At 45.6% G+C, this 27,136-nt stretch overlaps 1 protein-coding gene across 1 annotated transcript in view; it reads left to right on the top strand.

Annotated features, from left to right (window-relative positions):
- Positions 1-27,136, top strand: part of Rpap3 (RNA polymerase II associated protein 3) — a 30,406-nt gene continuing 3,270 nt past the window's right edge. The window contains exons 1-16 of the mRNA XM_032885668.1: positions 1-513; positions 661-1,175; positions 3,040-3,180; positions 5,595-5,717; positions 7,836-7,963; positions 10,104-10,225; positions 11,038-11,108; positions 13,009-13,137; positions 15,441-15,568; positions 17,693-17,814; positions 20,211-20,281; positions 20,390-20,488; positions 22,566-22,786; positions 24,420-24,606; positions 25,444-25,541; positions 25,913-26,013. Of these exons, the coding sequence (XP_032741559.1) occupies positions 1,023-1,175; positions 3,040-3,180; positions 5,595-5,717; positions 7,836-7,963; positions 10,104-10,225; positions 11,038-11,108; positions 13,009-13,137; positions 15,441-15,568; positions 17,693-17,814; positions 20,211-20,281; positions 20,390-20,488; positions 22,566-22,786; positions 24,420-24,606; positions 25,444-25,541; positions 25,913-26,013 (1,894 nt within the window). The 5' untranslated portion in view covers positions 1-513; positions 661-1,022. The remainder of the gene's footprint in view (positions 514-660; positions 1,176-3,039; positions 3,181-5,594; positions 5,718-7,835; positions 7,964-10,103; positions 10,226-11,037; positions 11,109-13,008; positions 13,138-15,440; positions 15,569-17,692; positions 17,815-20,210; positions 20,282-20,389; positions 20,489-22,565; positions 22,787-24,419; positions 24,607-25,443; positions 25,542-25,912; positions 26,014-27,136) is intronic.

The raw sequence follows: 27,136 nt of genomic DNA, 5'->3' as shown, positions 1-27,136 counted from the left end.
TGTAGTAGAGCAGGCTGGCTTCGAACTCATGCCTCTGCTTCCCTCCAGAGTGCTGGGTTTGAAGGCGTGCAGCATTTAAAGGGTTTCGTTTTGCGTGTGTACGAGTTTGTGTGGAGCAAAGCATTATGCTAGATTTGTTTATGAATGAAATGCATGCGTATAACCAAATATTGACACTGCCTGACACTGCTTTTTTTTCAAAATTTTATTTTTACTGTATGTGTATGTGATGTGTGATGGTGCATGCAGGTGTCACACATATCCGAGGACAACTTTGTGGAGTCAGTTTTCCCTTTGCACCTTTGTGAGTTTACCAGGGATTGTGTGGGTACCACCAAGCCTTACATTGTCAGGCTCAAGCAGGGAGCACTTTAGTCAGGAGTCACCTTTCCAGCCCCTCAGAATTGGAATTCTTGACTTAAAATCATATTACCAATTTCTACCAAGCAGAGATCTAGAACACTGTTTAAGTCTTTCTCTCCTTCCCAGTGTCTCAACCTAATCAGTCATCAGGTTATTATTATTTTATTATTATTATTATTTTATTATTATTATTATTATTTGGTTCTTTTTTTTTCGGAGCTGGGGACCGAACCCAGGGCCTTTCGCTTCCTAGGCAAGCGCTCTACCACTGAGCTAAATCCCCAACCCCATCATCAGGTTATTTTTATATCACCAGCCAATACCTTTACGTGGCTTTTAGAATGTCGGCTAATACTCCCTGGCCTGGTGTGTTATGGTCTGTCCCATGTCCACTTCTGACTTCTCCTTTGTCCCTCAAAGTTCTCTCTGCTCCCTTTTCCTCCCCACTCCTTACTTGATTGGCCCGCTCTGACCTTGAGCCTTTTTGATACTATTGGGCTTACAGGTGTGCACTGTCACACCAGGTTTAAATGCAGTTTTTCCACTTAACAGTACATTTAAGTGGTGATGGTCTTAAAGGGATGCACCCCCGTCTTAAATAGAAGCACCTGCCGCCCTGATTCTCGAAACCTTGTGTGCTCCCGACTTTGCAGGGCGCGATGACCTCGACAAGTAAGTCGGTTGAACTGCAGCTCCAGGTGAAGCACAATGCGGAGGAACTGCAGGATTTCATGAGGGACTTGGAGCACTGGGAAAAGACTATGAAGCAGAAGGATCTGGAGCTCAGAAGGCAGAGTGGCGTTCCCGAGGAGGTAAGCGGAGGGTCCCCCGCTCATGTGCAGCAGAACCTGCCTACCGTCGGGGTGTGCGCATACAAGGTGTGTGCACGCTAACCAGCAGGCCACAGTGTGTGAGTGCAAGTCAAAGGCCGACTCCCCGGGGTTGACGCTCTCTTGTGGGCTACAGGAATTGAACTTGAGTCAACAGGCTTTGTAGCAAGCAGGTTGGCCTGCCGAGCCATGTTATCGTTAAATTTAAACTCTAGAAACATATTTTAAAGTAAACAGGGGCTGGAGAGATGGCTCAGCAAGAGCAGACCTGTTTCCAGAGGTCCTGAGTTCAATTCCCAGCAACCACATGGTGGCTCACAACCATCTGTAATGGGATCCAATTTAAAGAGCTCTAGTGTATTCATATAAATAAAATAAATCTTTAAAAAAAAAAAAAAAGTAAAGCATGGCCCTGTAAAATGTGTTGTGAAGTCCTGAAGCTGCCTGCCATCCTAGTAGTCGGTGCGGGGGTGAGGTGGCAGCGGAGGCAGAAGGATCTAGAGTTTAAGTTAGGTGGTGATGGCTCACGCCTTTTATCCCAGCGCTTGGGAGGCAGAAGCAGGCGGGTCTCTTAAGTTTGAGGCCAGCCTGGTCTATAGAGCAAGTTCCTGGACAGCCAGAGCTACAAGGAGGAACCAGTTTGAGTCTAGCCTGGGCTATATAAGATCTTGTTAACAAAGACATAAAAATGCTGAGATTAGAGTGGTTTGCATAATTGTAAACATTTTTCAGAGATCTTGCTTCTCACTAAGCTTTGAGTAATTGTGTGTTAGCCTATCGTAAGATCCTCTAAGTCTGGTGGGTATTTACCGAAAGGATGGCCGTGAGATGGTAAAGGTAAATAAATAACCTTAACACATGTAGGCTTATCATATCTGAAAATAATGTAATCACGTATTTCATAATTTATAAGCAGTATTGGCCTTAAAATGCAGGTCAGACTCAGGCTGCACTATTCTTACTAAGCCAGTGCATTGAAACCTGGCTAGGTTTTTATGTCATATATAGCCCCTGGAGGCATGCCAGGTTGCCTTTGAACTTGTCCGCTCATTCATTCACCATACTAACTGAAAATCAGGTAGTTTTTTAATTTATAGTTGTAAATTTAAAAGCAAAATTCAGATCTCAAGTCAATACTTTTCTTGTGACTAAACAACTTGCGACGTTCATCAAATAATGACCTGAACTTAAAGACTTAATTACTGTTTTTGTGGGGGGGTCTGTGGAGGGGGTGTATGCCCACACGTGTGCACTTATGCATGTGTGCACTTGTGCCATGTGCCCGATAGAGGTGTCTTCCTCTGGTGCTCAGCACCTCATGTTTGGAGACCAGGTCTTTCAGTGAACTGACACACTGTAGGCTGACTGGCTCGGGAGCTCCTGGGATCTGCTTGTCTCTGTCTCCCACTGGGATTACAGGGTGTGTGGCCATGCCTGGCTCTCACCTGGGTAGTAGGGAGTCAAACTCAGGACCTTTCGCTTGCGTGGCAAGTGCTCTTATTCATCGAGCTGTGTCTCTAGTCCCCATAATCAATATTATAAAATGAATTGCTTGAAAATTAAATTGAAAAAAGAATTTCTTATTTGAAAATATTATTTAGTGCCAGGCAGTGGTGGTGCACACCTTTAATCCCAGCTCAGGAGGCAGAGGCAGGCTTTGAGTTTGGAAGCCAGCCTGGTCTACAGAGTGAGTTCCAGGACAGCCAGAGAGAAACCCTGTCTCAGAAAAACCAAAAGAAAAAAAGAAAATATCATTTCAAACATTGTGTTATACAGAAGTAACAGAGCAAAATGCCAAAGCTTTTTTAATTTCTTTGCCTTTCCCCACCCCTGTTCTCCTGTCTAGAATTTACCTCCTATTCGAAATGGGAATTTTAGGAAAAAGAAGAAACGTAAAACTAAAGATTCTTCCAAAAAAACCAAAGAAGAAAACACAAAAAACAGAATAAAATCTTTCGATTATGATGCCTGGGCAAAACTTGATGTGGTAAGTTTATCTAATTATCTAACTAGATATAGTTACATAAATATCTAGATATTTAACTAGTTTATCTAACTTTTAAGTAGTTAGATAAAAATTTCTTGGAGTTAGGCACTAGTCACAGGTGACATGAAAAACAACAGTGTCCTTAGGCCCTACGTTTTCTTTCCCCCTTTTTGTCATGGTGGGAAAGGGGTTCCTATTTAGTCCAGGCTAGCTTTGAGCTAGCTTACGTCTCCCTCAGGAGCGCTGCATTACAGACAGGTGTGCACTGCCATGTCCGCTGAAAAGTAGCTGTCCTAACATGTTTCTCCATCACTGTAATAAAAAAGCTGTTCGAGCAGGGAAAGGCTTATCATGTCATACAGGTTAGAGACTCCATCGTCAGAGGAAGCAGAACAGGAGCTCAACCAGAACCTGGAGAGGAAACCCAGAGAGGAACACAGCCCAGGACTGGTGCTGCAAGCTTGCTCAGCCTGCTTTATACAGCCCCCTGGAGCACGTGCCCAGGAGTGGTGCTACATAGCGGGCCCTACCCTGTGTGGTTAACGAGAACAATCGCCCACCTGACCAGCACAAGTAGGCCAGTAGAAGGCTCCACTTTCCTGGATCTGAGATAGACTCTGTACTTCGCAAGTTCTATCTCCCATAGACACACGTGGTGATTGGACAGCCTCTGCCTCAGAACTTTTCCCAAAGCTCCTAAAAAAGCCACTGGCACGTTAGCCTGTGAAGGGAACCTACTGGCCAATCGCCCTACCTTATTCTGGACTCATACTTCTTAAAGTGGTGTGGGTAGAGGTGTGCATGCTGTGTGGTAGAGGTGTGTATGTTGAGGGAGAGAAGTGACAGCCCCATTTAGAGCATACATGTCTTTTTGGTGTTTTGTTTTAAGAAGACTTACTTAGTTTTAAGTGTGTGAGTGAGTGTTCTGTGTGCCTGTATGTAAGTATACCCACCCTTGTGTGGAGGCCAGCAGAGGGCTCAGATCTGGGACTGGAGTTACAGGTAGTTGTGAGCTTTGGTGCTGGGTTAAACCTGGGTCAGTCCTCTGCAGGAGCAGCAAGCACTCTTAATGGCTGAACCACCTCTCCAGCTGCACTTATTTACCTTCTTGCTTCCCTTTTCTTTTTCTCTCTTCTTCTCTTTTCTTTCCTCTCATTTCTTTTAGACCAGGCTGGCCTGTAACTCACAGAAGTCTGCCTGCTGCTTCCTGCCGGGTGTTGGGTTTGAAAGCATACACTACCATGCCTGGTCTTTTGTCTGTGTTTTAAAATGATTTTTTACTGTGTTGTTAAAATTCTTCCTTTGGTGGAAGATGTAAAACAAGGACCAGATGACAACCAAGGCACAATTCTGCCAGAGTTTGTTCAGGAATGTTGTGGCTTCCCTTAGAGAGGAGTTCCTTACAGGGCTGTACAATATTCCTCTCCAAGCCAGCTGTATCTGGAAAGCCTTATTCAGCAATGATGAGGATGTCCCCATAGTCACATAGATGGAGCCCCCTCTAGTCTCTTATCTCTGAACACTCTTGTCCCTTCCCCATGTGCAGACTAGCCAGGTGGGAGGGAGCAGGACACTCAGGTAAAAGTCTTCTGTCCTACTCTATGGGGTTCATGGGGTGCACGCCATCAGCTAATGCAGCTGGCTTGATCTGTGTGCCGGGTGGAATGCAGCTGAGTGCCCAAAGTGTCGGCTGCTTGATATGGAGGATGTCACTCACAGTGTAGTCTTTTAAACAGTGGTGGGTAGGGCTAGAGAGATGGCCTGGCCATTAAGGGCACTGGCTGCTCATGCAGAGGGCATGGGCACCCCACCCCACCCCACCCCCACCCACCCCCTACCCACCTGCCTCCCACCCCACACCCACCCCCAAGACCCACCTGCCTCCCACCCCCACCCACCCCCACCCACCCCCCACCCACCTGCCTCCCACCCCTCACCCACCCCAAGACCCACCTGCCTCCCACCCCTCACCCACCCCCTCACCTGCCTCCCACCCTGCACCCACCCTGCACCTACTGGAAGCTCACAACTGTAATTCCAGTTCCAGGGGATCTGACTCCCCCTTCTCACTTCCACAGACATCTGCATATGTGTGCACATGCCTGTGCCCAGACATGTGTGTGTGTGTGCTCCCACCCTCCTTCCCTCCCCACCCTCCGTCCCACCCTCTCTCCTTCCCTCCCTCCCTCTCTCCCTCCCTGTCACCCCCTCCCTCCCTCTCTGTCTCACTGTCTCATTCTCTCTCACACGTAACCACTAAAATACTTTTTTAAGGTATCGTGTGAGAGCTGGATGTGGTGGTGCACACCCGACTCTGGCACCTAACTGTAGCAGGTGACTTGGCTTCCATCCATGTCCTAACAGTTCAAGCCCCATCGAGGGTGATTGTGGACACTGCTCTGCTCCTCTTGCAGGACAGTATTCTTGATGAGCTTGATAAAGAAGACAGCACCCACGATTCTGTGTCCCAGGAGTCAGAGTCGGACGAAGACGGTGTTCGTGTGGATTCCCAGAAGGCTCTTGTTCTAAAAGAAAAGGTACTTTAGGTTAGTTTTGGGTTCCTTCAGGGAGGAAGGCTGTGCATCAAATCAAGTGGATTTTAAAACTCTTAGCTTTGTTCTGGAGATCTTCACACTGAAGTTGTTAGTGGCTGGCTGTCTCCTCACTGAGAGGCAGTGCAGCCTGGAGCCTACTCTTTAGAGCCAGATTAACTACCTGGTTCTAATCTGGGACCAGTTCTCTCAGCTTTTTGTAACTCACTTTCATAGCTGTTCAGAGGGGACAGAGTGTGGCTGACCCTCAGCGGTTGGTGTTTAGTGACTTGGTTCCAAGTGCGTGGACAGCACCTGGGATCATGTGGCAGAGGAAGTAATGAAATGAGTGGGTGATAGTTGGAGGAAAGACAGAGTCCAGAACCCGGTTATGCTTAACAGTCAGATGCGGGGTTCGGTGCATTGGAAGGTGTGGAAAGGTGTCTTTGAAGGATTGCTAAGAACCTTGAATGAATGGCAAGGTGATTCCAGAGGGGCCCCTGATGAGGTGCTGTTGAGGGGAGAGAGTGGACCATGCAGGGATGTAGGAAGGCATCCCCACTGTAAGCAGAGCAGTGGTCGGTAACACCGTAGTAGTTAACTACGAGTGATGCTCAGGGAATCTACAAAGCAGCCCCTGTATTGAATCCCATCTAGGGAAGGGATCAGACCCCACCCAAGGTCATATACACTCACACTTTAAGTGTAGGCCTTCGCTATTTTAACAGAAGAGATACTATTTTTATGTTAGCAACATTCACAGCAAATATTAATTATCCTAGAATTTTTGCCTCTCAGCCAGCAAAAATATCTCTTAATCAGAGACTCTGGGGTAAAAGGTTCTGTATCCTCATGTATCAATAATTTCCTGTCTTTCTGTCCTGCCTTAATTTGACCCTGTGAGACTTTAATTCCCTAATCCTCAGGGTTTCTGATGCTGAGCAGAGCATGGGGATTTCTTTCTGCAGGGACCAGAAGTGTAGCTTGTGTTTCTTAAGTGGGACCTAGAGGACCTGAGCTTGTAGCCTGGTGGGTTGTCATTTGAAGGCAGACTAGAGGAGGGATGTCATTACTTGAGACATCAGACTGTATGAAACTAAAGAAGCACGTGGAGAGTTGCTGTTCCTGAGATCAGGACTCAGAGGAGCAGGGCCCGTGGTCCTGAGAACTGTGATGTTGGTGAATCACTAAAGTGACAGGAGCATCTGGCAGTGGCAGAGGACTAGGACACACTGGCTGGCTCTCAGCAGAGCAGCGAGAGCCCCAGGTTTCTGGTCCCCGTGTTTTATCATCTTTAACCGAGAGCCTGTGGACTAAATGGAACATAGTGATGGTTACATATCAGACGGAACACCGGCAAACCTAAGAACTGCCTGGGAAGTGGGATAAACTAGAGGAGAACGGCTTCAACTCACACTCCCTGACACACCCGACAGCGCCTTGAAGGGAGCCGGTGGGGCACGCCCAGATGTGAGGGAAGGCAGTGAGCACTGAGGCAGAGATGGAGAGGACCGCTCCAGTGCTGTAGTGTTGCCGTGGGTGCTACTGACGTTAGCATCCCACACTCAGGGCTAATGGGGACGGCTGTAAGGGCCCAGATGGCAGTCTATCACGTTGGCGCCTACTGTTACCAATCATTGCTTTTTAGCTGTACTTCCACCCAAACAGGTGGACAAAAAAAGGAAATTGTTTTTTTTCTCTAAGTTATGGTCTCCTAACTCTCTCAGTGTTTCATCACTGGGGCATCTTTCGGCATACATCAAGGTTTGTTGATGACACGGCTTCCTGTAGATGCTTGAGGGCATGGTTCTTGGTGCTGACTCCTCATTGTAGAGTGAACGTTACAGTCCAGCCCTGAAAGCTCTGTGACCTCTCTCTGAAGTCAGGTGACTTGATGGAGCTTTAGGACACTCAGCAGGTGTCCTGTTGTCCCCTGGAACCGAGCCAGCCTGGGAGCAGACTCTAAAACACTGGACATTTAGCCCTGTGTGTCTCAGTGGCTCTTCAAGGCTTCCCCTTCAGGTTAGACTGTAGTGCCCCCCTGTCAGGGGAAGCCGCCCTGACCGCCTCAGTCTTCTGACAGAGCGCTTGGATTGTTCCCGTGTTGATTCTCTTTTCTTTCAGGGCAACAAGTACTTCAAGCAAGGGAAATATGACGAAGCCATTGAATGCTACACGAAAGGCATGGATGCCGATCCCTACAACCCCGTGTTGCCAACAAACAGAGCATCTGCGTACTTTAGACTGAAAAAGTGAGGGCCGTGCGTGTGCGAGTGGTCCTGTGCGTCTGCACTTGGGCTTCTTCCTGCTTGCTTTGCTTTTTGTTTTGTTTGTTTGCTTGGTTTGAGATAAGCTTCATTCATTCTGTAGCCCTTGCTGTGGGGACTCTGTAGAGCTGAGGTCCACCTGCCTCCGCCTCCCCACTGTGGTCACAGGCAGCACCGGCCTGCCTGCCTGGAGGTCAGTTTTCAAACGGCTGTGGGAAACCGCAAAGGAGATGGAAAGCACACCTCACTTCATTTACTCTGCAAATTCTTGTAGGCTATTCCTTACGGAGTAGTTTATTTAATTCAGTGTAAGCATTTGGGGCTCAGACCTAGTGCTCAGAGTTTGTGTACTAAGGAGGTTCTCCCACGAAAGTCAGGAAGTGATGGTCTTTACCTGATTCATTAAACAGAGAGAAAAACGCTGTTGTGGCTGAAGGCTGAGGATTACTGACGAGCAAGCGTGTTTGTAGCAAGCGTGTTTGTAGCCTGTGTTCACTCCCGGCACTAGGGAGAGCCAGAGAGAGGGAAGGAGGGAGGGAAAAAGAGAAGAGAAAACTAATTTGTTACGTTTTTAGCTGTTAATTTCTTCGTATTGTTCAGAAAACTGCATTTGCTATTTACTCTGCAGACCTTTCTATGGTAAACTTGATTATATTCCAGTATTTCCTTATCTTTACATTCTGCCAGCTCTTACGTGCACATTTAATAATGGGGACATTACATGCACGTGAGCTGACCTAGTGTGGGAATTTCTAAAAGACAGACATAGGAAGACATTCTTGCTGGTTTAGTTATTTAGAAATAGAAGTGGTATTGCTTTTTGAGTTTTCTCTTTTCTTTCTTTTTCTTTCATTTTTTTTTTTGAGACAAGGTTTTATTCTGTGCTCCTAACTGTGTAGACCCGGCTGGCCTCACAGAGATCTTCCTGCCTCTGTCTCCTGCTTGCCGGATTAAAGGTGTTCATGTGCCATCATGCCTGGCTTAGCCTATGTACTCTTTAAGCTATTAGTGAAGTTGGACATCTCTTTATATATGCAGTCATGTTTTAAATTTTTTCCCTGTAAAATGCTGTTTTATAATCCCCATTTCCTATTAACTGTATATTGATTTTTAAAAGTTCATTATTCTAGAAACGTAACTCTTTGACATTTGTTTATTTATGTGTTTTGGTTTTTTGAGACAGAGTTTCTCTGTGTAGTTCTGGTTTTCCTAGAACTAGCTCTTTAGACCAGGCTGGCCTCGAACTTAGAGATCTATCTGCATCTGCTTCCCGAGTGCTGCGCCATGAGCAGCTCAACATTTGCTTATAACAACTGTCTTCTGACAGTTTTGTAGCTTGTCTCTTCTTTTCTTATAGACTCTTGAAATCCCACAAAACAGAAATTGCCTGACGTGGTGGCACACACCTTTAATCCCAGCACTCAGGAGGCAGAGGTAGGCAGATCTCTGTGAGTTTGGGGATTCAAGGAAGCCTGGTTTACATGTTGAATTCCAGGTTAGGCCACCTAGGGTTATATAATGAGACCCTGCCTCATAAGAAAGAGAGAGAGAGAGAAAGAAAGAAGAGAGAAAGAAAGAAAGAGAAAGGAAGGAAGGAAGGAAGAAAGAATCACTGTTTCTATAGACTGAGTGTGCTGAGAAGTAGCATACTGTAGTGAATATACAGAATATCCTGTACAGTAGTGAATATGCATAGTATCCTATACAGTAGTGAATATACAGAGTATCCTATACAGTAGTGAATATACAGAGTATCCTGTACAGTAGTGAATATACAGAGTATCCTATACAGTTGTGAATATACAGAGTATCCTATACAGTTGTGAATATACAGAGTATCCTATATGGTAGTGAATATACATAGTATCCTCTACGGTAGTGAATATATAGAGTATCTTGTACGGTAGTGAATATACAGAAGTATCCTATACAGTAGTGAATATAGTAATTAGTAGCATAGTATATTGTAGCATGTACAATAGTGAATATGCAAAGTCCTGGATTTTGTTTCCTGCACTGGGGTAGGGTGAAGGAAGAGATTATTTTTAAGTTTAATTAAATAAAAGAAGATGAAAATTTTGTATAATTGGAAGTAAATCGCCCCTTTAATTTTTTTGAATTGCAGATTTGCTGTTGCTGAGTCTGACTGTAATTTGGCAATTGCCTTAAGCAGGAGTTATACCAAGGCTTACGCCAGACGAGGTGCTGCTCGATTTGCTCTGCAGAAGTTAGAGGACGCTAGAAAAGGTATTGCTCTTCTCAGGCCACCCTGAGGTATCTCTTCAGTGACCTAGCTCACAGTACACAGAGAGTTCTGTCGGTGTAGTGCTCCTTTTAGTTTTGGGCAGTTTTAATTTTTTTGTTGTACAATTTAGAAAAATATAGGTATGTGTGGAAGCGTGCATATGACAGTGAACACCTTGAGGGAGTCAGTTCTCTCCTTCTTCGGGGTAGAAGAGGCCCAGGGATCAAACTCAAGTTGTGAGGCTTGGCAGTTGGTGCCTGGACCTGCTACACCCACCAGCCCTTTTTTTTTTGGAAATGTAAAAGATACCTTATTTTGGGAAAGAATGTATTGTTTGCCACTGGTCAGACTTTGTTTCAGAGTTTTACTTCATTGAACATTGCCACAGCAGGTGACTCATGTCTTCTGACCTTTCAGTTCTTAGCTGTAAATAAAGGTGAAGTCATCTTGGTGGCTGTTTGAGTCAGGAGACAAGCACAGCATGTTTATTTATAAGTAAATTCTGCCTTGTTATTCCATAACAAGACTTGTGTAATAATTACAAAGTATGACTAACACTTACGTTGAGTGGATGTCGCTCTGTGCTTCATGGTGGCATAACCACCGGAGCTGGTGGAACATGGTTTGTGAAAGGACCTCCTTAGTTAGGGTTTTATCTGCCCCGGGAGGATAGAAAGTGTTTAGGAGCTCAGTAGCGGCCATTAGTTCACTTTACCGTGGAATAGTCGGTGTCACAGGTAGCTACTGACTGGTTTTGAACAGGCTGTAAAACTATCCTCCTTTTCAAAAACACTCTCTCTTCTGTTTCACTTAGATTATGAAAAAGTGTTAGAACTGGAACCAGATAACTTCGAAGCAACGAATGAACTCAGGAAAATTGATCAGGTAAATTATAACCACTTAAGTACATTAGGTTTGACTTTTATATCACTAAGGTGAAAGTTGTTGCTTCGATTTTATACACACGTTAGATTTTTAAAAAGTTTTATTTATTATTATTTTTTTAAGATTTATTTATTTTATGTATGTGAGTGCACTGTTGCTGTCTTCAGACACACCAGAAGAGGGCATCAGATCCCATTACAGATGGTTGTGAGCCACCATGTGGTTGCTGGGAATTGAACTCAGGACCTCTGGAAGAGCAGTCAGTGCTCTTAACCACTGAGCCATCTCTCCACCCCCCAAAAGTGTTTATTTTTAAGTGTATGAGTATTTTGCCTGTGTGAACCTGGTGCCTGTGGTAGTCAAAAACATTGGATTTTCTGAGACCAGAGCTACAGACATCGAGGGCTGCCGTGTAAGTGCTGGGAAGTGAACTTGGGTCCTGGAAGAACAGCCAGTGCTCTAAACCACTGTGCTCCCTGCCTCCAATAGACTTCTTTTTTAGGATTTCACCATTCATAGGCCAGGCTAGCTTCAAACTTGAAGCAGTCATCCTGGCTCAGTCACCTAGGTATTGGAATTAGACAGAAGTGTTATGGTTTTACCTCATGGACAGTAAGGCAGAGGGGATGCAGCGATACTGATCCTGCTGGGACGCGTGTTCACACATCGGCTCGCTGACCCACTTAGGAAAAGTGGTGCTTTAAATTTTTATTTTCTTTGAATTCTATTTACAGCTCCATCAAGACATTTTATTATACGTAAATTTTATTGCTATGTAAAATAAAAATAAAACAGTGGTTTTAAGAAAAAAGTTGGCCGAGATTTCCAAAACTATTGCTTGCTTTTCCTCCAAGGACTGTTTTTAAATTTTTTCCCTTCTTTTAAAAATATTTTTTTTAGTTGGAGATAATTTTAAGATTTATTTTATTTTCTATTATGTGCGTGTGTGTTCATTAAAGGGCACTAGATCCTTTGGAACTGGAGTTACGCATAGGTGGTTGTGGACCACTGATGTGGGTACTGAGAACTGAACCTGGGTCTTCTGTAAGCAGAGTGACTCTAACCACTGAACGCCTCCAGCCCAGCTTTGGGTTACTCCCCTGACTCTGTGCTCTTTATCTCTGTGATCAGTGCCTACATATTATGTCACTCTGTGCTGTGTCAGCTGCCGTTAGTAAAAGCACTAATCTCCCAACAGTAGGAGAACAGCTCACACGTGGTTTCCAGATCACCCCAGTAACCCCAGCACTTGGGAGGGGGCAGCAGAGCCGAGTTTGAGGCCAGCCCGAGAGCAGTCTCAAAAGGAAAACAGTGGTCGTCACTCAACTGAGACTCAGGTTGATGGGCTGGGGCCTCGCAGTCTCCTGTCCCTCTGCCTTTGCTTAACGCTGTAGCTGTCCTGTCGTCTTGTGAAAGAATGTCCTTGCGAAGATGTCCTGCCATCTTGGCACGTGAAAGAAGTGCCCGTGATTGGGGATCTCCGATTTACAATATCATTTACTGCACACGAGTTGTGTTAAAATCTCATCTTCCTAACAGTTTCACAGTAAATCTGGGAAATTGAGTGATGTGATCTCCGTTATTTTATGTTTGAAAACCACCTAGGACAGTGACTGGACATGTAGACATTTGGCACATATTTGTAGATTCAGTAAATACAACTATATTTGCTGGATACTGCTCGTTCTAACTGAAACAGAGAGCATTACATTTGTCTTAGGTATAGAGATATGCATTGTTTTTACTTTAGCAAGTAGAAAGAATGAGTTAGAATACAAAGTATTCCAATTATTTGAGTGTAGCAGACATTTTAGTGTATTTAAGTAGTTTGCATTTCCAGTCTAATGTAGATGCGTCTTGCGTTACTTGTTTTATTTTAGCTGAGTGCTGTGTCTCCTAGGCTTTAACATCGAAGGAAAACTCACGTCCCAAAGACATTGCTGCTACTGTGATTAAACCAGCTGAAGGAGAGAGAAAAGCAAATGAAGATCAGCGGGGCAGGCAGAAGGCCATTGCAGAGAAAGACCTGGTAATCCATCCATCCGATCCGATGGGGTCTGATCCGAAGGGGTCTGATCTGAAGGGGTTCTGATCCGAAGGGGTTCTGATCTGCGCATCTGTCCAGCTGATGCTGACTCCTGCTTTCTTGTATTTTGATTAAATTTCTATCTCTAACTTCAAAAACATTATTTTAGTAGGAAGTGGAAATGAAGTATACTAAAACCTCTGGTGGCTACTTATTCAACGTTTGAGTTACTGTTGCCTTAATATATGAGAGTAGTCACATGTAAAGTAATTGTCAGAGTGGTTAGGTTTGGGGGATAAACTATATGTAGGTAATCACACATCTAATGTAGGACACATTACAGTTCATCTGTATTTTCAATTGAGAAGATTTAGCGAATGTTTTTGGGAGGAAGTGATCTAATTATACTTTATAGTTAGGCATGGCGGCACATGCATTTAACCTTATCACTGGAGGCAGAAGCAGGTCGGATCTCTGAGACTGGGTCTGAAACAGGTCTACAGAGTGAGTTCCAGGCCAGCCAGGGCTACACAGAGAAACCCTGTCTCAAAAAAAAAAAAATAAAATAAAATAAAAAATAAAGTTCTAGGATACACATTTACTTTGTATTTCATAAAGCGCACATTTGTTTGCATGTGTGCATATGTACCGCACACGTGCCTGATGCCCTCAGAAGACAGAAAGGACTATAGCTCCTCTAACCAGAGGTACAGGCGGTCGTGAGCCGTGCAGCCAAACCAGGGCCTCTGCAAAGCACCGAGTGTTAGTAACTGCTGAGCCATCTCGCTAGTCCCTAATTTAATGAACTTCAGACTTCTGTGGGGCCACAGAGGATTCCTAAGGTGTACTTAGGAAATCATTGGTTGTGATTTATTTGATTGATTATAAACAGAAGCCCTCTTTCGATATAGTTTAACTTATATTGGAGCTGGGAGGTGGCACACTGGCTAAGAGCACAGGACCTGGGTTCGATTCCCAGTACCCACAATTATATGGCTCACAACCATCCGTAATTCCAGTTCCAGGGCATCTGACACCTTTTTCTGGCCTCCTTGGGTATCAGGCACACACATGATGCGTAGACAAGCATGCAGCAAAACACCCATACACATAAAATAAAGGTGAATCTCAACATTTAAAACACCCCATGTTGATTCAGGTATACTCTTGTCATTCAGTGGTGGGCTGTATAATCTAGTACTGTTCTTCTACTCAAACTGACCTTGGAGCTGGGTAAGTTAGTGCACATCTGCAATCGCAGCTCTTGGGAGGTAGGGGGTGGAGTACTGAAGTGCAGGGCCATCTTCAGCCACCTGGTGAGTTTGAGACGCTCTAGTTAATGAGACTTGTGTCAGATAGAGATGGCCTAGTTAATGAGAGCTCGTCTCAGAAAACCACCCGGGGTGGGGGGATGGGAGGGTGGGGAATCGCATTTGTAATTCTGTTTGTACAGCTTCCCCCTCTCTCCTCTGTTTCCTGCTTCTTCCTTACTCTGTCTTCTTCCCCTCCTCTTATCTCCCTCCTCCCCTCCTCCCTCCCTCCTCTCCCTCCTTCTCCCCCTCTCCCCCCTCCTCTGCTCTTCTCTCTCCCCCCCTTCTCTCCCTCTTCTTGCTTCTGAGTGCTGGACTCAAAGCCTTGCACGTGATAGCAAGCTCTCTGTCTTTAAGCCAGCCACACCCCAGCAAGATCTCCAAGTATTTTTGATTAGTTTCTAATGTAAGTGAAGATTTAGTGTAATGTTTGGGCCTTCACTGTTTAATTAGTAGGTTACTGATGAAGTTTAGAGTAATAGTAGTGTTTTTGTGCTGAAAAGAGAATACTGTCATTTAAGAAAATCCATGCTAATATATTTGAGAAGTCTCATAAACTAGATATTATCTTTGTATTTCTAAGTGTGTGTGCTTGTGTGTGTGGTATATGTGTGTGTGTACATGGCATGTGTGTATGTACATGGTGTGTGTGTATGTGTGTATGTACATGTATGTGAAGCTGGATAGAATTGTGTGAGGGCAGAGATCATTGTTCTGTTACTCTGTGTCTTGTTATTGCTTCTGAGCCATGATCTCTTCTGAACTTGGAGGTTAATGGGCTAGACCTGCTGGGTAGGCAGGCGTGAGCCCCCCTGGGTCGGTCCTCAGAATCCAGGTCCTTGTGATTGCTCAGGAGCATGCCCTGCACTGGGCTGCCCCTGTCTCGCTCCTTAGCAGTGAGAATGTGTAGAACTCAATATCAGAGTTTTCTCTTGGGTCTGAAGTGGGGTAGCGTTCAGCATGTTTTGGTGTTCACACTTCTCTCCAAAATCACAGGGCAATGGATTTTTCAAAGAGGGGAAGTACGAGCAAGCAATCGAATGCTACACCCGTGGGATAGCAGCGGACAGCACCAATGCCCTGCTCCCCGCTAACAGAGCCATGGCCTACCTCAAGGTTCAGAAGTAAGTTCTGCCTGTATTTCACTTTCGGGATGAAATTCACTTAGCTTGCAACTTTAAATAATTAATTAACAGAGTTAACTTTAGTTGATTTGGTATTTTGTCATTGTCTTCTTTGTTCGGATCTTCCCCCTCCTTCTAGTCTCTTCTGTTTTGGAGTGGTGCTAGGTTAGAATTCAGGACCTCTCATGTGCTAGAGAAGTGCTTCAGCGCTCAGTGCTGAGCCAAGCCAGCAGGGGATTTATTCCCAAGCAAACCGTAATGTAATTTCATTACAGTTAATGAGAGTGAAACGCAGAGAGAAGGAGAGTGTGTGTGCGTGCGTGTGTGTGTGCGTGTGTGTGTGTGTGCATGTGATACCGTGTGTTATCATGTGAGTGTTATCTTTACATTTTTAACGGAATTGTACAGTGTAAGTATATTGTATGTTATTTTAATTTTTTGTATTACATTTATGTGTGGGGGTGGTATGTGTGGAAGTCAGGACAGGTTGCAGAAATTGGTTCTCTCTTCCTCCCACATTGGTTTGGGGGTCAAACCTACGTCGTCATGTTTGTGGGCAAGGACCTTTACTTACTGAGCTACCTTACTCTTGAGGTAAGATCACGTGTAGACAAGCAGTAGGTGGAATACTGCCATGATACTGACATAATAATGAGTGTTACTGAGGTGTGCGTGATACAATAAATAATGATATGTGTGTTTTATTGGTGACAGAGTTACAGGTTCTGCTATAATTGACAGAAAGCCAAATTTCACTTATTGAAACTAAGGACGCAATCTAGGTTTTGCACTCCTCAGAGGACTTCATGTCAGGAAGGTGACTAAGGAGGAAAATGTTGGTTGCATATTTAACCTTATTTAAGGGATAGACACAGCTTAAGCATTGTCTTTTATTGATTAGCCAAGAATGGTTTCTCATCTTTTGAGAGCTTAAGAAAACCTGGATCTTGCTGTTAAACAGTCCTGTGTTAGTTCAGTCATTTTAATACCCAAAATGGTTTGACTAAATACAAGAATAATGCTTTGTGGGGGTGAGGCTGCCTCTGAGTACGTCGTGTTGGTTCTGTTGTCTGTGTTCATAAGAACCTGGTAACATGTGTCGAGTCAGCAGAGCTTAAGTTAAAGGATAGACTGATGTTATTTGTACTCTGTGTTCATTTCTCTGGTATGTGCTCTGGGGACTCACAGAACGACAGTTAGGAAGTAGCAGTGAAATAATTTTATGTTCGGAAGTCACCACAACAAGAGGAACTGTGTTAAAGTTTCAGGGGCCACTGAGTTAGAGGCTCATGTCCTGACATGGGTGTTCAGAGTCAAAGACAAGGGTGGGAGTAAAAAAGTCTGCGGTTTATGTGACAAGGCGACAGAGCAGACCAAAGCCCCTCTGTGTGGGGCTTCGTGATCCTCAAAAGTGCAGGGTCTGTGCAAGTGTCTTAAAACGAGAGGTCGGTGCAGTGATGCACAGAATCATAGTGCAGAGCTTGAACAAGGACGTTTCCAGTGTGCTGCAAAGCGAAGTAAGAAATCAGAGTTGTGTGTAATGGTCCCAAGCTTGGCAGGAGGATCAGAAGTTCAAGGTCATTCTAAGGTCATCCTAGGTCATCTGATCTGAGGCTGTGGGCCACCTCTCCTCACTCCCTAGTCTGGTTCTCTTTCCTTCCTTTCCAGATGGTCTGAAGATCTGGTGGGAATGAGAAAATTGGAACGATCTTTCTCCTTAAAGACAGAGTTTTGGGGATTGTTAATTGAAATCATATGTTGCTGGGCAGAGGAGGGAGGGTAGCAAGTTCTAAGCCAGCCTGGCCCACATAGTAAGACTGTAGTCTCAAATAAAACAACAAAAACTTTTTAGTTTGTCTTCTGTTTTTCCTCCCCTTCCTTTCTTCCTTCTTCCTTCCTTCCTTTTTTATTTTACTTGTTATTTGTGTGTAGGGGGCATGTGAGGGGGAGGTCAGAGGACAAGTTGTGACAACTTGGTTCTTTCCTTCTACCTTGTGGGTCCCAGCAATGGATTCAGGTTGTTAGGCAACAAGCACTTTTACCCACTGGACCATCTCTCCAGCCCGCATTCTATTTTCTATGAGCTACATGTTGTCCAGTTGGTAATTTTATTGTGTTCAATAGATATGAAGAAGCTGAAAGAGACTGCACACAGGCTATCTTACTAGATGGTTCATATTCAAAAGCTTTTGCCAGAAGAGGAACTGCAAGGACATTTTTGGGAAAGATCAATGAGGCCAAGCAAGGTAAGACTAGAAAATCTGACACACTCACCTGACGACACCACAGAATAACTGACACGCTCATCAGCTCACCTGATAGACACGCTCACCTGATGACCCCACAGAATAACTGACACGCTCACCCTATCAGACTCCTGAGGTGTAGAAGCAAAGAGTTTTGTAGTTTTCCACAGTGATTTTTGCAAAGCACACTTTGGGGATGAAGGTGAGTCTGAAAACTGAACCTTGCATAGTGTGCAAGATTATTTATAACATACTGTGGTTAATCACCAAGTGAAAGGAAGGAAAGTTTGAAGAGGGGAAACAAGAACTAGTCAAGAAGAGAGGGTATCAGCAGCTGGGCATCGAGGTTAAGGTGAGGGCTACATTGATTCCTTTCTTACTCTTTTGGTTTGGTTTGGTTTTTGGAACAGGGTCTCTTACATAGCCCTGGAATTTAAGTGTGGACCAGGCTGACCTTGAGCCCTCCTGAGTGCTGGGATTAAAGGCTGCTCCAGCACACACGCCTGGCCTTTCTCATTCCCGATGTGCGCGTTTGTTTGCTTTCCCTCCTGCCCTGTGCCCTGTGCCCTGTGCCCTGTGCCCTGTGCCCTGTGCCCTGTGCTGTGCCCTGTGCTGCAGTCTTCGTCAGTCTTCAGGGAACTGACCTGGTCTTACCCATGTTTCCCTCATTGCGTTTGTTCCTTGTTCCTTCGGTTTCACTTGCTGTTCTCTCTCTCTGTTTCCTTGGAAATCTATGTGGGAAGAAAAAGACGAGAGCCTATTCTGGCTAGTTTTATCTAGTTTTATCTAATTGGCATAAGCCAGTCATCTGGAGGAGGAAGCTCCAACTGAGAAACGCCCCTAACCACTCGTCCTGAGGCAAGCCTGTGGGACATTTTCCTGATGGCTAATTGCTAGGTGAGAAACTGGCCACTGTGAGCAGTGCCACCCCTGCTGGCCTGGAGGTCCTGGGTGCTCTGTGCAAGCCAAAAGCTGTGGGGAGCAAACCACTAAGCAGCACCCTGTGGCCCCTGCACCACTGCCTGCCTCCAGGCTCTGCCCTCATTTCCTCAGTGATGAGGTGTGGCCTGAGGGCTGTGAGCTCAAGTGAGCCGTCTTCCCTAAGCTGCATCTGGTCATGGGGTTTAGCACAGCAGTAGAGACTTGAAGACAGAGTCCTGGGATTAAACCCAGGCCCTGTGCCATTTTTCTTCCAACTTCCTGTGTCAGTAGTCACAGAGTAGAGGTCAGGCTTTTCCTTTCCTGATAATTACATTTAAATCGGGCAGTTAATCCAGCCAGGCATAGTGGCAGCCCATTGTCTTTTGTTTTATCAAGTTATGGTAAGATTGCACAGCACTAATTTGATATTTTTACCATTTGAAGTGTATATCTTCAGCGTTGTGCAACCCCGTTTGTCCTTATTCTAAATGGTGTATCAGGTGCTAACTGTCCGTTCCTCTTCCTCCTCCCTTATAGCCCCTGGCAGCCGCTGTTTTCTGTCTTACTGGTTACCCAGGGGACGTGAGCTCCTCCGCCCCCGAGTGCTGGGGTTTTAGGCATGTGCTACCGCACTGGGCTAGGTCCTGTCAGATTTGCCGATTGGTAGGCTCATGGCGGTATTGCTGCTCTGCTCCATTTACCTTAGAATGTTTTTAAGCTTTCTGTGTGCTGAGACATCATCACAGCTTCTTCTTAAAGTTTTTTTAAATTTTCTTTTTTACATTTTGTTTTATTGAACATGTGCATTTACATGCATGCATGTCATAGGCACACATGTGTAAGTCAGGCCAACTTGCAGAGAGCTCATTCCTTCCTTCACCAGCTTCAGTGTGGGGGTGGGGATGCTGGTTAGCCCTGGCTGGCCTAGCATTTGCTATGTAGACCGGGCTAGGTTTCAACTCACACGAGTCCTGCCAGTGCCTCCCAAGTGCTAGGATTACAGGTGTGCGTGTGACCACACCTGGTTTCATGCCTTAAAAACTGAGTAACATTCTGGGGTATGGCATTCTCTGAGGGGAGTTATTCCCTCATTCATTAAGTGTGAGTGTGGTTACGTGCAGTGCTCCTTAGGTCTCTCTGTGTCATCTGCAAATCAAGGGTGGAGCACGAGGTCTGAGAAAGTCCATGGGAACAGCTTGACAAACCCTGTCCTTACCGCCACTCCCCTCAGGGTCCCCAGTAAACCTCACTGAGAAAGGAGATGTCTGAGCCCCAGCATTGGGCGGCAGAGACAGGATGGTTAGGGTCTGGGCTGCCTTTTCACAGCTGGTGCAGGGACATCTGGGCTACACAAGCACCTGTTGCAAAAGCCAAAATAAGTAAACAAAATAAAGGGATTGTTAACTAAAGACGTCATGTTTTAAATGCCATAAAAGTAATTTTACTATTTTGTTATTTTTTAAAATTCTCGTTAGATTTCGAAACTGTTTTACTTTTGGAACCTGGAAATAAACAAGCAGTGACCGAGCTTTCCAGAATTAAAAAGGTAGGGTTTTCTTGAACAAAACACCATCGCATTGCCTGACACATGAATTTCTGGGTTAATATAAGTAACTCAAGTATTTTGATAATTTTTTTCAATTTTGTTTTCAAGGAATTAATTGAGAAAGGACGCTGGGATGATGTCTTTCTTGACTCCACACAGAGGCACAATGTGGTAAAGCCTGTAGACAGTCCTCATCGGGGGTCACCTGTGAGTAAAGCGCTTTCACTTCCTCGCCGCTTAGCGTCACTGTCGTGTTAATAGAATTGGAAGCAAACTTCATGAGAAAGCTTAAAACTCCTGATGTACCTATTTAATGTTCTTTAATAAGTCCCTCATAGGATTTATTGACAATATTAGAGAGAATTATTTCTAGAGTAACGTATGTTTCACTTACACAGTTTAGCAGATCAATCTCACGTAATGGAATTTGAGTCAGTTAGACATTTTGTTATCGGCTCAACGTTGTCCTCAGTCTCTGGAGTTCTGTTTGATTTTGGACATTGGTGATGCTTTCTGACAGGTTTTATTCTATTGATCTTCCATTTCTGCTTTCCCGTTGGTTCCTTTTTGGTCAGTTTCCTGGGCGAATCTTTGCTTAAGTGACTGATGACTTCATCTACTTTGGTCTGTGCCTGAGCTGACGGCCTTGTTTATTTGGGTCCCTTTATGGTCCTTGATTCTTTTAGGGTAGAGCTAAGGACTTTTCTGGCATTTCAGGCATTTCATCATCTTCGTTCTCCTTATGGAGAGGGCGTTGGCCTGCTGGGTGCAGGGCAGAGTGGAGTGCTCCCGTGGTTTGGTGTTTATTTTACTGTGTCTGTGTGACATTGGGATTTTAGTTTTGTCCAGCTGCTGTCGGCAGGAGAAGATGTGTGGCATTATGTGTCGGGTTAGGAAGGCCACTAGGGCATTGGTTGGGGGAAATGTACTTTATAGCATTTTTGTTTGAGAGTTAAGAGTGTCAGCATTTAAATAGTGAATGGGGGAGATGGGAAAGCAGAAAGGAAGGGTAAAGGATGAGAAGGGAGTGTTGGGTATGGAAACAAAATCAGTTAAAGATTAGAGTAGGGCCTGTTAGATGGCCTTCTGGGTAAAGGTGCCTGTCACCAAGCTGACACCCTGAGTTCAGTCTCTGGGATCTACGCAGTGGGAGGTGAGAACCAACTTGTAAGTTGACTTCTGACCTCCACATGACCCCTCTCAAAAATATATAATAAGAGATTAAAGTAATACACACAGAAGTGGACAGTTGGCCAGGGAGAGGGCTCGGCGGCAAAAGCAGCAGCCGTGCAGGCTCGTTGAGGAGTTCAGTCCCTGGAGCCCACACAGAGCAGGGTTCGGTGATGCATGCGTGTGCCCCCAGCGCTCTGACAGAGCACGTGTGGAGAACACGGTGTAGCAGCAGCAGGACAGACTGCCTGTTTGGAGCTTACCTGTTAAGAGCTGTGATGGTTCGTGTGTGCTCAGGCAGGGAGTGGCACTATTAGGTGTGACCTTGTTGGAGTAGGTGTGTCACTGTGGATGTGGGCTTTAAGACCCCCATCCTAGCTGCCTGGAAGCCAGTCTTCCACTAGCAGCCTTCAGATGACGATGTACACCTCTCAGCTCCTCCTGCACCATGCCTGCCTGGATGCTGCCATGCTCCCACCTTGATGATAATGGACTGAACCTCTGAACCTGTAAACCAGCCCCGATTAAATGTTGTCCTTATAAGAGTTGCCTTGGCCGTGGTGTCTATTCACAGCAGTGAACCCTAACTAAGACAATAGGGAATATTATTTATTAAACTGGAGAACCTACCAACTTTATGAATGTGATTTGGCAAGTCTGCTGTCTGGACTGGATTTACCCAGCTGCTGTGCTCCTGGAGAGTGTGCTGAGTTTCAGTCGGACTTGGGCAGTGCCGCCCCCCCCTCCCCCGTCTTCCCTTGCTTCCCTCAGCCCAAAAGCCCACAGAGCGCCTGCTGTCAGTAGGGCCTGTCTGTCTGTCAGCAGGGTCCTGTCTGTCCTTGCTCCCCCCAGCCTGTGGACTGCCTGGCAGCCTGTCTGTATGTCCTTCCTGTAACGTACTGTGCACTTGATTCCCACTTTTAGGTGCCGGATAGGCAGAGAGCTTTTCTTTGTTTGTGTTCTCAGACATGGAGTGCTCCTAAGTCTGTCTGGCTGACAACTTGCATTTACTTCCAACTGGAATATCAGCTGCGAGCAGTCTTTGTACATTTGTGACCTTACCGTGGGAAAACTTTTATATGTTCATTTAACGAATCAATTTTAATTGTTTTAGAAAGCACTCAAGAAGGTTTTTATTGAAGAAACTGGCAATTTGATAGAGTCTGTCGATGCACCAGAGAGCTCTGCCACCGTCCCCGAGAGTGACCGAGCAGCAGTGGCTGTGGACACTGGACGCAAGAAGGATTTCAGCCAGGGCGACTCTGTGTCCGCAGGGGAGACACCAAGAGCTAAAGTGTTGAAAATAGAAGCAGTTGGCGACTCTTCAGCCCCACAGTGAGTAGTTCCTGCCTGCCCTGTCCTGTCTCTGTGATGGAGGCAGCTTCACAGGCAGTTGTAGGACTCCTGAGCTCCATGTTTGAGCAGCTCACTAACTGCACGGTGCGGCGAGCTTCCCCATTTGCACTGAGACTACGCCTGAGGAACAGCCTTCTTCCTTCACCAAGGGGACTTCACAGGCGGTGTAGAGATGGGCAGTGCTTTCGTTCCTGGTCAGGCTGACTTTCTCGCTTTCTTTTCTAGAACTGTAGTGTACATCTGTTTCACTGTTGAGAGAGAGAGAGAGAGAGAGAGAGAGAGAGAGAGAGAGAGAGAGAGAGAGAGCGCAAGCACACATTTGATAGAAGGAAGCACCATAAGAAATGAAGAATTTGAGTGTTACCATCAGTATATCCATCAATACTGAAGACTGTTGAACACTCTTTAAGTATAGTTAGAACTGAGAGCCAAGAACAAAGAAGAGAGGAGGAAGGAGGGGCCTCAGCCAGGGATGCGGGGACAGGGCCGGGACAGGGCTGTGTGGAGCAGGTGTAATGAGTGTCTATGGAAAGCCTTCAGTGAAACATTCCCAGTTGTAGTCTAACTCAGAGTTATTATCAGTTATTATTAACAACAATAGTAATAATAACTACAGTCCACACGACTTCCTTACTGATGACTGGAGAAGGTGCAGACCTACTGGGTGTGTTTGGGCCTCTGGTTAGCCTTTTATTGCCACTCAATAAACACACAAAGTGTGTGTTTTAAACATTGGACTATAGTAGAGGTTTATTTAAGGCATTGTATGAATTATTCAGAAATGCCAAATAAAATGAAGTATTTATTTCTTCTTGAAATATCTTGAAGCTGTGATAACTCAGATTTCTGAAAGGCTGAGTTATGTAGAGATGATCTTCTCAAAGAGTGGGCCAGCTCACCACCCAGCAGTCAGCTGCGGCCAGTGCATAGCCAGACACACACACACACACACCTCACACGCATATACCACACGCAAACACACACACATACCCCACATGAATATACCACACGCAAACACACACACCACACACACACATACACACACACCACACGCATATACCACACGCAAACACACACACACACACCCCACATGCATATACCACACGCAAACACACCACACACACACACATATACACACACACACAAAACATACCACACATACATACACCACACCACACACACACACCACATATACACACACACACACCATATCATACATACACACACACACACACACACACACACACGCACACTACTACCCTTTTGTTTTCTATCTCTGCCTACACATACACACACACACACACACACACACACACACACTTCTTCCCTTTTGTTTTCTTTCTATCTCTGTCTACACATACATACACACACATGCACACACACATACACATACACACACATACATACACACATGTTGAAAGAATTGAAAGGGCATACACACATTCTTGGCATAAACGCGTGCTGTGTGCACACACACACACATGTGGAAAGAACTAGAACTGTCGGCATGCAGACAGCAAACAGTGTTGAAGTCTGATGTTAGAGCTCCCGTTGCTCTTGGTTTTGGCTGCTCATTCTGTTGCTGCTTGGCTAATGCTCTGAAATACTGCAGAGCGCAGGTGGACGTGAAGCAGGGCGTGCGTCAGTCTGTGAGTGAGAAGACCTCTGTGAGGGTAGAGCAAACGCCGGGTCAGTTGGCCGCTGCAGTTCTGCCTCCAGTTCCTGCCAACTCCTTCCAGCTGGAGTCTGATTTCAGACAGTTGAGAAGTTCCCCCGAGATGCTGTATCAGTATGTGAAGGTGAGCTGGGGGGGCGGGAGGGGGAGCCCGCAGTGCCAGGTGGTTTCAGCAGTGCTCCCTTTTGTGTAGCACAAGTCAGAAAATGCCCCCCCCTGCTGGGTGTGCATTGTCCTGGACAGTGAGCTGTGTGTGACATTCCAGGGCCTCTAGTCTAATTTCATATTCCATAGCTTTAGCTTAATATTTAATCTTCCACTGGGGGCAGGGAACCTGAGTCCTTGGGTCATCTGTGAACCAGGCAGTGCGAGCAGTGCGTGGGCATTTGCTTCCTGCAAGTGACCTTTTGTAAGCCAGGTCATCGCACAGAGCAGTGATAGAGCAGCTTAGTCTCTTCAAGTGCAGTGGCATCGCCTTCACCTCGTCGCTGAGTCACGTCAAGTGGCCCCCAAGCTGCTTTTCTCTATTCCTAGTTGAGATTGGGAGCTCCCTCACAAGGGTCCATCTCTTCTGGTCATGGGATTTTCTATTATAATTACCTGTTATTTTAATTGTATGTGTTTGTATGTGTGAGCGTTTGCATGTTTACGTGTGTGTGTATGCATGAATGTGTTGGACCCCCTGGAGCTGGAGACATAGGGTTGCTGTTAAGGGGGTGCTGGGAATTGAACCCGGATCCTTTGCATAAGCCAGAAGCGCTCCAGCTGTAGGCACCGACTGCTCCAGGGGAGAGCCATGACTATCTTAGGCCCCTATGGGTCCCTCCTTTCAGAGTTGTGTCTAAGGAACCCCATTATCTCATTAAATATTAGTGTTCATTAGTCATGTTTTTACTTGAGCAATTATTATGTAACGTGTAATGTGAATGTTGTCAAATTCAACTTTCTCCTTTTACCCCAGAAAATTGAACCATCTTTGTATCCAAAGTTGTTTCAGAAAAACCTAGATCCAGATGTATTCAATCAAATCATTAAAATTTTACACGACTTTTACGTTGAGTAAGTTGAATTTTTAGTTGTATTCTCACATTGTAATGTTTTGTCCAACAACTTTAATCTTAATATTTTGTGCGTGGCAACGTGAACTTCCTAGTCAGATTCGCTGTTATAGAAACACTGATGTGGAGGAAATCTAATGGGGAAAGACTTCTTAGAGGAAGTGTATGGCGACCTCCGCCGGAGAGCAGCGGGATTGGGCGCCTGGCTCCTGTGGAAGACACTGTGATGTCGTCTGTGGGCTGGGCTGGGCTGGGCTCGTTCCTTTATGCTATTATAACACAGTGCTACCTTGGGGAAATGAAGACTTTGTGGTTACTACAGAAAGCTGCTGCCTGTACCTGATCACTTGGTTTTTATTTGGACTGTTTCAGGAGGGAAAAGCCAGCTCTCATCTTTGAAGTCTTAGAAAGGCTTTCTCAGCTGAGAAGGTTCGACATGGCGGTGATGTTTATGTCAGGACCTGAGAGAGAGCGTAAGTTCTGAGAGAGCAGGCTTTCCTCGCTCCTCATCCTCCTGCACTGATCTGTTTTACCACGCACAAGATACAGAGTCAAACACAAATCATGTACAACTCAGTTAAACAGTCTGTGCAGTTGGAGTCCGTGCAGTTAGAATGTGTTGTAGCTCTCGGCAGCGTTTCACGTGTAGGCACCGTTTCCATCCTCCAACCCAGGAGGCAGCCAAGGCCTGGGGGTGAAGGTGAGGCCACACGCGTGCAGTGGGGTGTAGTCAGTGGCACAAAGGTTCGATTTTTCCACTGTGGAGTAAGCAAAGGGTCCTGCCGCAGAGCAGCATGTATGTGAGCCTCTGAGAGGCTGTCCTTGAGTCTCTTAGCAGAATTCTAAAGTGCAGAAGTCAGTCAGACAGGGGGTGGATGGGGCACAGGAGCTCCCAGGGGTCCGCACGAGCTGCAGGCTCTGCATGGTCGCAGCAGCAGTGCTGAGAGCGTTACCAGTGCAGTGCACCCAGGTTTTCGGTCTGGGGTCAGGAGTGCAGATGATGGCCCTGAGATCTTCCCTTCCTTATGCTACAGTCTGGCATAAAAGTCACACTCTGCAAAAACTGCAGTTATTCAGAGTTGTCTTAGTTAGGGTCTTACTGCTGTGAAGAGACACCATGACCAAGGCAAGTCTTATAAAGGGCAGCATTTAATTGGGCTGGCTTACAGGTTCAGAGGGTCAGTCCATTATCATCAAGGTGGGAACATGGCAGCATGCAGGCAGGCAGGGTGCAGGAGGAGCTGAGAGTTCTACATCTTGATCCAAAGGCACTCAGGAGAAGACTGGCTCCATGTGGTTAGGATGAGGGTCTCATTGCCCACCCCTGCAGTGACACACTTCCTCCAGCAAGGCCACACCTCCTGATAGTACCACTTCCTGGGCCAATCATATGCAAACCACTCCAGAGGCCTAATTCTGTTTTAGGTAAAAGATAAGTCATTTAGTTATAACTATGCCAATTATTATTTTACAAGATTTCTTTAATTTTTTAAAATATTTTAAATATGTGTGTGCATCGTGGTGTGCACCTAGAGCTAGAGTTATGGTAGCCGTGAGCCACTTTTTAGGCATTGGGAACCAAGTCTGTCCTTTGCA

This window comes from Rattus rattus, chromosome 1 (genome assembly GCF_011064425.1).
Source record: "Rattus rattus isolate New Zealand chromosome 1, Rrattus_CSIRO_v1, whole genome shotgun sequence".
Taxonomy (NCBI): Eukaryota; Metazoa; Chordata; class Mammalia; order Rodentia; family Muridae; genus Rattus; species Rattus rattus.
The sequence above is the reverse complement of the archived record's forward strand: the minus strand, read 5'-3'. Positions and strand labels throughout refer to the sequence as shown.